The 10,358-nt window shown below is 49.8% G+C and overlaps 1 protein-coding gene across 1 annotated transcript; it reads right to left on the reverse strand.

The window, feature by feature from the left end:
- Window positions 1-496: 496 nt before the first annotated feature.
- Window positions 497-7,398, reverse strand: AURKAIP1 (aurora kinase A interacting protein 1). The gene is made up of 4 exons (XM_060259039.1): window positions 7,268-7,398; window positions 6,811-6,873; window positions 2,816-3,264; window positions 497-671 (listed from the first exon to the last, which is right to left on the reverse strand). The coding sequence occupies exons 2-4, from the start codon at window positions 6,860-6,862 to the stop codon at window positions 552-554; spliced, it is 621 nt and encodes a 206-aa protein (XP_060115022.1). The 5' UTR covers window positions 6,863-6,873; window positions 7,268-7,398; the 3' UTR covers window positions 497-551.
- Window positions 7,399-10,358: the final 2,960 nt, after the last annotated feature.

Consider the following 10,358-nt stretch of genomic DNA (forward strand, 5'->3'; position numbering starts at 1 on the left):
CCACTCAACAGCAGGCTGCCATTCTCAAAAGAAGCCTTTTATTCAAACTAGGTTTAGCTGCTTTGAATAATCGTAGTAGTCAGGGGTGGAATTCTAGCAGGAGCTCCTTTGCCTATTAGGCCACACACCCCTAATGTAGCCCATTCTCCAAGAGCTTACGAAAAAGAGCCTTGTAAGCTTTTGGAGGACTGGCTACATCAGGGGTGTGTGGCCTAATAGGCAAAGGAGCTCCTGCTAGAATTCCACCCCTGGTAGTAGTAGGAGGTGCTGTTGTGTTGCAGGCAGCTCACGGCAACCCCATCCATGGGGTGTTCCAGACAAGAGACAAGCGGACGTGCTTTACCGTTGCCTTCCTCCAGGTAGCAAAATCTTGGGGTTTCCTGGGTGGGTCTCCCAACCAAGTACTACCCGTGACCGACCCTGCTTACCTCCCACACTCAGACTAAACAAGCTGCTCAAAGTATTGTGATTTCAAGGAATAACAGAGGCTGCTGCACATTGTTCAAAACCACTTTTTAATTAAATGGCGGAACCCTTTTTCAATGCAAAAGTCAATCAGATTTCGCGGATCTCGCATTCTTGAGATATATCTTGGGCGTCACCCAGCCCTCTGGAGGCTTCTTCAAGCCAGCTCTCCTCCAGATTCGCTCCAGATCCTTTTCAAACCTTTTCTGCAAGAGAAAAAAAAAAAAGGGGGGGGTTACAGTAGGCTGGTCCCTCCTCAGAAGAGCTCCTGCCTTACTGGCAAACTGGGCTGTGGCTTTCTGACTAGTTGTCAGTATTTGAAGGGCTGTCCCTTAGAGGAGGGCAGCAGAGGATAAGACTGGCAAAGAAGGGGTTGGAATCACATGTGGAAAATTAGCTGCTGAATATTAGGAAGGCACATTTTGACATGGGGAGGAAGTGAGCTCCCCCTCACCAGCAGTCTTCAAGCAGTGACTGAACAAACGCTTGTCAGGGATGCTCTAGGCCGAGGGGGTCAAACTTGCTGAAGGGAAAGGGAAAGGGAAGGAAGATGATAGATGATGATAGATAGATGATGATCAATGATGACAGATGATCGATGATGATAGAGGGATGAGAGATGAGGGATGAGAGAGGGCTGAGGGATGAGAGAAGAGAGACAGAGGGAAGGGGGAAGAGGTATGGGAGATGTGGGTGGAGAGACAGACAGAAAATAGAGGAAGGGATGGAGGGATGGAAAGATAGATGGATAGAGAGAGGTAGAAGAGGGAGAGACAGAAACTTTAACTTTAAATGCATTCTGCAAGCTGTCAGCTGGCTTTGCTTGGAGAACTTCTTCACCCAAAGGGTGATTCACACATGGAATTCACTGCCACAGGAGGTGGTGGCAGCTACAAGCATAGACAGCTTCAAGAGGGGATTGGATAAACATCTGGAGCAGAGGTCCATCAGCGGCTATTAGCCACAGCGTATCGTTGGAACTCTCTGTCTGGGGCAAGTGATGCTCTGTATTCTTGGTGCTTGGAGGGGGGCAGCAGTGGGAGGGCTTCTAGTGTCCTGGCCCCACTGATGGACCTCCTGATGGCACCTGGGGTTTTTGGCCACTGTGTGACCCAGAGTGTTGGACCGGATGGGCCATTGGCCTGATCCAACATGGCTTCTCTTATGTTCTTTAACTGATTTAAAGAGACGCCTCCTCCAAGCCAGCCAATGGGGTGCCGGGAGCTTTGAGAGCCACACCATATGTGTGAAAGAGCCACATGTGGCTGAGCTGCAGTTTGGCCACCTCTGCTCTGGGCTGATCGCACAGGGCAGAAGACTGAACTAGATGGTGTGTATGGCCCCCTTCCAACTCTACGATTCCGAAACACAGTGCACAATGAGGTCCTGAGTCTTCCCAGTGTCCCAAGGAGAAACATTTGCTCCACGTCCCTGATGCTGGGTAATCTGTCCTGCACACTGAAGTGCAAGAGGTTTTCAGTGCCGAGAGCACTTGTGCACAGCACAGGAGTGCACATGGTCTCTCTCATTCTCCCTCCTGGATGAATACTTATCGGGGATGCTCTAGGCCAGGGGTGTCAAACTCATTTGTTATGAGGGCTGGATCTGATATAAATGAGACCTTGTCAGGCCGGGCCATGTTGGGCTGGGCCATATGTGTGCCTATTTTAGATAGCAGGGATATTTACTTTATAAAGGACCCAAACGCAATTAAAGATTTTTTTCAAAAAAACTTAGAACATGCTTAAAACGTTAGCAGTTGTTGATCTTAAAGTTGCTTTCTTTGTATTTCTCCCATGGGATCCAGGGAACTGGGCAAAGGAAGCTCTGGCTCTTTCCTTCCTTCCCCTGGGGACCAGGAGGGGGAGGAGCCTCAGCCAATAGAAGGAAAAGAGGCTTGGCTCAGTAGCTCTGCTGTGCCTGGCAAAACAAGCTATCCCCCCCCTTCTTCCCCAAGGGAGGAGCCTCAGCCAATGGAGAAAATAGAGGTTTTGCTCTGTAGCTCCCGTGCGATTGAGCAAGCCTTGCAAAGCAAGCTGTTACGCAGAAGGAAGCGAGAGAGAGAAAGAAGGAAGCGAATGACAGCCAGTTGCTCGGGGGGCCTGATAGGAGCCCTCTGAGGGCCTGATTTGGCTCCCAGGCCAGATGTTTGACACCCCTGCTCTAGGCTGATCCTGCATGGAGCAGGGGGTTGGACAAGATGGCCTATAGATTCTATGACCGACTGCACCAAATAAAGGGAATTTGCCTTCTGTTGCTTTTGGGTTCCTCTAGGTCAAATGCAGCCGAGGCTGTGGAAAAACTCAGACCGAGTGCTCTGCCTGGTAGTCAGCACGCCCGCAGGGCTCACCTGTTTCCTCTTCCGCCGACCGTCCATGATCTTCCTTCGCAAAAACTTCCGCCGTTTCATAAGCTTCCTGTACTTGTGCCGGTTCATCTTCCTCCTCCGGATCTTCAGCACGTTCCTGCACTCCATGTTATTCCCAACCGGCCCACTACCCTCCTCCTCTGGGTCGCGGGGACATGGAGGCAGGTCGCACTGCCGCACGGGTTCACACTCCGGCCTCTCGTGAATGTGGACGACGACTCCTCCTTTAGGGAGGGAATACCGGACTGTCAGCCAGCTCTCCAAGGGGGAGATGGACATCTTCCGGGGCACCAGCATCTCTTCCAGTTCGGGGTCCAGCACGTACTGCTGCTGGGGCTGAGCTCCATTTCTGCTAGAAGGATGCGTGCAGTAAGATGCAGAAGAAGCGACGGGATGCAGCGGCGAAGCAGCCGACCTTGACAGAAGCCGACCTGCAGCGAAGTGAGAATCGAGTCAGTAAGAAGAAGATATTGGATTTATATCCCGCCCTCCACTCCGAAGAGTCTCAGAGTGGCTCACAATCTCCTTTACCTTCCTCCCCCACAACAGACACCCTGTGAGGTGGGTGGGGCTGGAGAGGGCTTTCACAGCAGCTGCCCTTTCAAGGACAACCCCTGCCAGAGCTATGGCTGACCCAAGGCCATTCCAGCAGCTGCAAGTGGAGGAGTGGGGAATCAAACCCGGTTCTCCCAGATAAGAGTCCGCACACTTCACCACTACACCAAACTGGCTCTCCACAGAGAGACCACAGAGGGGCACAAGGCAGAAGCCAGCCGCTTGTCTATCACGCCTGGACCTAGTCGCTAAGAACCGCTTCCATCGGTATCCTTTCTTTACAAAGTCTGAGCCCGCTAGTACGATTAAGACAACAACATTTTATTCAAGGTATGAGCCTTTGTGTGCCCACGGAAGCTTATACCCAGAATCAGTGTTTCATAGAATCACAGAGTTGGAAGGGACTTCCAGGGTCATCTAGTCCAACCCCCTGCACAATGCAGGAAACTCACAAATACCTACCCCTCAATTCACAGGATCCTCATTGCTGTCAGATGGCCATCTAGCCTCTGTTTAAAAACCTCCAAGGAAGAAGAGCCCTAAGCTGAGTTAGCGTGAGCTAGCTCACAGAGTTTTAGCCTCCCGCTCACACGTTTTTGTCTTAGCTCAGGAAAAATGACCCCACAGCACACTAATTGATGCAGTCGCTCACAACTTTAATGCCAGGAGCTCACAAAGTAGAATTTTTGCTCACAAGACTCTGCAGCTTAGAGGGAACATTGCCCAAAATTAAACTTTGTTGGTCTTAAAGGTTGCAACTGGACTAAAAACTTTTGTTTTGCTGCTTCAGACCAACATGGCTACTCACCTGGATCTAGGGCTTTTTTTGTAGCAGGAACTCATTTGCATATTAGGCCGCACCCCCTGATGTAGCCAATCCTCCAAGAGTTTACAGTAGGGCCTGTACTAAGGTCGGACCAGAACCAACGGGTTGAAATTAAAACAAAAAGAGTTTCCGGCTCAACATCAGGAAGAACTTCCTGACTGTTAGAGCGGCTCCTCAGTGGAACAGGCTCGGGAGGTGGTGGGCTCTCCTTCCTTGGAGGTTTTTGAGCAGAGGCTAGATGGCCATCTGACAGCAACGCCGATTCTGTGATTTAGGAAGACTGGAGAGAGGTCACCACTAGTCAACTGAACAAACACAACCCATAAGTTTTAGTGACCGAACAACTATGCTATATTTATAACCTTAACAAAACAATAACAATATTCATCAATAAGCAAAATTCTTCTAAAGAGGAGTCTTGATGAGAGAAGAGCCAGTTTGGTGTAGTGGTTAAGTGTGCGGACTCTTATCTGGGAGAACCGGGTTTGATTCCCCACTCCTCCACTTGCACCTGCTAGCATGGCCTTAGGTCAGCCACAGTTCTGGCAGAGGTTGTCCTTGAAAGGGCAGCTGCTGTGAGAGCCCTCTCCAGCCCCACCTACCTCACAGGGTGTCTGTTGTGGGGGGAGGAAGATAAAGGAGATTGTGAGCCGCTCTGAGACTCTTCAGAGTGGAGGGCGGGATATAAATCCAATATCTTCATCTACCTCACAGGGTGTCTGTTGTGGGGGAGGAAGGGAAAGGAGATTGTGAGCCGCTCTGAGACTCTTCAGAGTGGAGGGCGGGATATAAATCCAATATCTTCATCTACCTCACAGGGTGTCTGTTGTGGGGGAGGAAGGGAAAGGAGATTGTGAGCCGCTCTGAGACTCTTCAGAGTGGAGGGCGGGATATAAATCCAATATCTTCATCTACCTCACAGGGTGTCTGTTGTGGGGGAGGAAGGGAAAGCCGCTCTGAAACTCTTCGGAGTGGAGGGCGGGATATAAATCCAATATCTTCTTCTTCTTCTGATGTACAGGAAGTCAACTTGACCAGTCTTGCTTCGATTATTCTTCCGGCATTGGATGCCCCATAACTTGTTGATAAAAGATGTAAACGTTCAGTGTCAATTACATGACTCTCTTACTCGCGTTCCCAAAACTGCAGGGATATTTACACTTTCCCAAAAGGGACTGAGAAGTCTCCAATAAGATTTTAACTGGTACTACACTCGAGGCAGTGGCTCAAGCTTGAAGAATAACGCCTGAAGAATAATCGAAGCAGAACTGGTCAAGTCGACTTCCTGTACATCGGGACTCCTCTTTAGAAGAATTTTGCTTATTGTTACTGTTTTGTTAAGGTTATAAATATAGCATAGTTATTCGGTCACTATAACCTATTGGTTGTGTTTGTTCAATCGATTCTGTGATTTAGGCAGATCATGAGAAGGCGGGCAGAAAGGGGATGTGTGTGGGAGGTATTTGTGAAGTTTAGGCTTGCCAATCCCCAGGTCCCAGCGGGGGTTCTTCCACTTTCTCAGGCTCCTTCCCGCCCCCAGTCAGCTGGCCGGTGGGGGGAAACCTCGCCCCCAGAGGCCCATGTGCCTTTCCACCTCCGGAGGCTTCAGTCTCCAATTGAAAGGCTTCCTCTTGGGATGGTGTGTCTGTGTTACTTTGAAGAAGTTGGCAGCAACTCATGAGTAGAGAGGCCAATCCCTCGCTTCAGAGTCGCCAGAAACGGGGTGTGTGTGGGGGAGGAGGGAAACGTCTGCTGAGCACTTCATTATTTCCTATGTGGAGATCAATTCTCATAGGGTATAATGGGGAATTGATCTGGAGATTTTGGGGCTCTGGGGGAGCTGTTTTTTTTTTAGGTAGAGGCACCAAATTTTCAGTATAGTATCTAGTGCCTCTCCCCAAAGTACCCCCCAAGTTTCAAAACGATTGGATCAGGGGGTCCAATTTTATGAGCCCCCCAAAAAGGTCCCCCTATTCATTATTGTCTATGGAAGGAAGACATTTTAAAAGGTGTGCTGTCCCTTTAAATGTGATGGCCAGAACTCCCTTGGAGTTCAATTATGCTTGTCACACCCTTGTTCCTGGCTCCGCCCCAAAGCCTCCTGGCTCCACCCCCAAAGTCCCCAGATATTTCTTGAATTGGACTTGGCAACCCTAGTGAAGTTCCTGCATTGTGCCCAAAATGGTCTGGGACCATCATACCACAAAGAACACCTCTCCTGTTACGTCCCGTCCCCATCCCCCCCCGCCCCCCCCCCCCGGTGCCTGCATTCTGCTTCGCATGGACTTCTGGTGGTCCCTGGCTGTCGGGTGGCATCTCTAACTTTGACCAGAACAAGGGTTTTTTCAATCGTGGCCCCAACGTGGCGGAATGCTCTGTCTGAGAAAACTCATTCCCTGTGGGACCAGCCAGTGTGTTAAACTGTTTTACAGAATATTTGTATTTTTTAAAAAATTCCATTTCGCATTTTTGTTGTTAACCACCCTAAGTCTCAGGGAAGGAAAGGGATAAAAGTTGAAATAAGTAAATAAAAAGAAATGCTCTCTCTGCAAAATAGACCTGTCCGGCTCTCAGCTACCCAAACTGTGGTGCTCACCTGTAAACCGTGATGCTCTTGCTACCTGAGAGGTCAGACGTGACAGCAGCATATTGGATTAATCTGCCAGAAAGCAGAAGAAAGATTTTAAAAAGCCTTAAATAACCCAGCCATGAGACCCGCCAAGCACCTTGATTTAGGGACATTTGGTACCACAAACCGTATCATTCTCTCCAAGGAAACCGATCTATCTCGCCTGGAGCTCAGTTGTAATCCCTGAAGATCTCCAGCCACCCCCTGGAGGCTGGCAACCCTAACTCATCCCCCTTAACCCTTACTATCCCGACCCTTAAACGACGTCTCAACGGCTAGCCCCTCCTGCCAGAGCCCCCTCTCCCAACTTCCCTGCTAAAAGGTGAAGCAGATTCCCTGCCAAATTCACGTCACCTTTCAAGGGGGAACGGGATTTACTCATAATTTTTGCCTTACTTATTCCTCCCTTTAAACACTTACTTACCATTCCGCTGGGCAGCTTTTGGAACCCGAAACTTCCGCCGGAGCACTTCGGTCCGTACAATTTATCGCCCGCCCCCGTGAAACGACCCGGCCGAATGGTTCCGGCCTCAGAAGCGACCTGCGCATTTGCAATCTGTGGACGCTGCTCCCCTCTAGCGGCAGCTCGTGGCATAGAACCACCGAAGGAGCAGAAAGTCAGACGGGTGACCGCAAACGACTTCTTGTAGGCAGTTTTTTTTTCCTGCCAAGGCTCCTGCGCATTTAACTTCTGCACTGAAGCAGAAGTCTAACGGATCCTTAAAAGCGATCGCAGCACAAGCCTCTGTGCACGAGCGTCCGTCGTCTTCTAAATGCACCAGACCGGGGTGGCCAAACTTGCTTAACATAAGAGCCACATAGAATAAACGTCAGATATTTGAGAGCTGCAAGATATGAATGCCATATGTTTGAGAATAGGAAGGAAGGAAAGGAGGGAGGGAAAGAGAGAGAGAGAGAGAGAAGGGAAAGGTAGAAAGAAAGCAACTTTAACTTTAAATGCATTCTCTAAGCTGCCGGCCGGCTTGCCTTGGCGATCTACTGCATAAATGTGCTTGCTCTGGGGCCATTTTTCCTGAGCTAAGACAAAAATGTGTGAGCCCTAGGCTTAAAAATTGTGAGCTAGCTCACACTAACTCAGCTTAGAGGGAACACTGCTGGCAACTTTACTTACCTTGAAAGTCCTGTAGTGGGGTGGGGAGGGGCCGCGAGGCAGAAGCTGGGGCTTAACCCCCCTCCAAAAAAAAGAGAGTCTCCTCTGGCAATTCTGTGCCCAGTGGACCCCACATGGCGGTCAGAGTCCTGCCCCAGGAGTGCTTCCCCTCAGGTGCTGGGGGGCCAAGGCAGGCAGCTGGGGAAAAGGGAGGAGGCAAGCCACTCCCAGGCACCCAGGGGTGCAGCCATGGGAGGACACCCCCAGCCAGTGCCCTGTATGTACATATAGCTTATATGTATGAATATATATTTTATAATGTGTGTGTATGTGTATATATAACTTTTGTATGTATGTATATATTGTGTAAAGAGCCCCGTGGCACAGAGTGGTAAAGCTGCAGTACTGCAGTCGGAGCCCTCTGCTCACGACATGACCTGAGTTCGATCCCAACGGAAGCTGGTTCAGGTAGCCGGCTCCAGGTTGACTCAGCCTTCCATCCTTCCGAGGTCGGTCAAATGAGGACCCAGCTAGATGTGGGGGGGGGGGAGTATAGATGATTGGGGAAGGCAATGGCAAACCACCCCGTAAAAAGTCTGCTGTGAAAATGTTGTGATGTGACGTCACCCAGGCGTTGAAAACAACTGGTGCACAGGGGACGACTGCCTTTTCCTTTTTATATTGTGTGTATGTGTACATATAACTTTTGTACGTATGTATAGATAACTTTTGTATATATGTATATAACTTTTTATATAGTGTGTATTTGTGTAGATATGTCTTTTATTGAATAGATACATATGGGTGCGTTTAGCTTATTGTCAGTGTTCCCTCTAAGCTGAGTTAGCATGAGCTGCCTCATGGATTTTTGTCCTAGCTCAGGAAGGATGGCCCCAGAGCACAATAAATCATGCAGTAGCTCACAGCTTGAATGCCAGGAGCTCACAAAGTCTAATTTTTGCTCGCAAGACTCTGCAGCTTAGAGGGAACATTGCTTATTGTGCGTATGTGTATCAGTGTTCCCGCTGAGTTAGTGTGAGCTGGGTCACAGATCTTTAGCCTCCAGCGCACAGATTTTTGTCCTAGCTCAGGAAAAATGACCCCAGAGCACAATAATTCATGCAGTAGTAGCTCACAACTTTCATGCCAGGAGCTCACAAAGTAGAATTTTTGCTCACAAGACTCTGCAGCTTAAAGGGAACGTCGATGTGTATCTGTGTATTTAACTTTTGTATATATACGTTTAACTTTTTGAAACAAATAGGAAATAAATCGCAAGGGGCCAAATCAATCCAGGGCTGGAGGCTGTTTTGAGCTTGGGGCCTGCCCCTCTGCATGGCCCGTGGAGGGGGCCACGGATGTTACAGGATCTTTGTCCTTGGTGTCCGTTTGGTGTGCTTGGAACTCGTTTGCATAGTAGGCCACACACCCCGACATCACCATTGTTTCACGCAGGGCTTTGTGGTAGGAAAAGCCCAGCAGGAACTCGTTGGCATATTAGGCCACACCCCGACACCAAGCCAGCCGGAACTGCCTTCCTGTGCATTCCTGCTCAAAACACAACCCTGATGACTTGTTGGCAACCCACACTGCACAGGCAAGCGGGGGCTGCTGTTTTGCTGCAGGCAATCCCACTCCCTCTTCCCAGTCGCCACTATTCAGAGAGATCCCAGTGAGCGGGCGCTGTGTTCGGCTGAAGCAGCAGGGCAAGGTTCAAGTTCCCAGGGCACCTGGAAGACCAGGTTTCATGCTGGACCTAGACTTCCATGCGTGCGTGTGTGCACGCAAAAGCTCAAACCTTGCATCAAATGTCTTTGGTCTTAGAGGTGGCACTGAGGACTCACAGGAGGGACGGTGGCTCAGTGGTAGAGCATCTGCTTGGGAAGCAGAAGGTCCCAGGTTCAATCCCCGGCATCTCCAAAAAAGGGTCCAGGCAAATAGGTGTGAAAAACCTCAGCTTGAGACCCTGGAGAGCCGCTGCCAGTCTGAGAAGACAATATTGACTTTGATGGACCAAGGGTCTGATTCAGTATAAGGCAGCTTCATATGTTCACGCTTCGGTTCTTCAGAGAGCCAGTTCGGCATAGTGGTGAAGTGTGCGGACTCTTATCTGGGAGAACCGGGTTTGATTCCCCACTCCTCCCCTTGCACCTGCTGGAATGGCCTTGGGTCAGCCATAGCTCTGGCAGAGGTTGTCCTTGAAAGGGCAGCTGCTGGGAGAGCCCTCTCAGCCCCACCCACCTCACAGGGTGCCTGTTGTGGAGAAGGAAGGTAAAGGAGATTGTAAGCCACTCTGAGACTCTTTGGAGTGGAGGGCGGGATATAAATCCAATATCTTCTTCTTCTTCTATTCGGTACAGGCCTGAGAGCCTGTTCACCTTCTTACCTCATAGGAGTACCGAAA

This window comes from Heteronotia binoei, chromosome 18, assembly GCF_032191835.1.
Source record: "Heteronotia binoei isolate CCM8104 ecotype False Entrance Well chromosome 18, APGP_CSIRO_Hbin_v1, whole genome shotgun sequence".
NCBI classification, from domain to species: domain Eukaryota; kingdom Metazoa; phylum Chordata; class Lepidosauria; order Squamata; family Gekkonidae; genus Heteronotia; species Heteronotia binoei.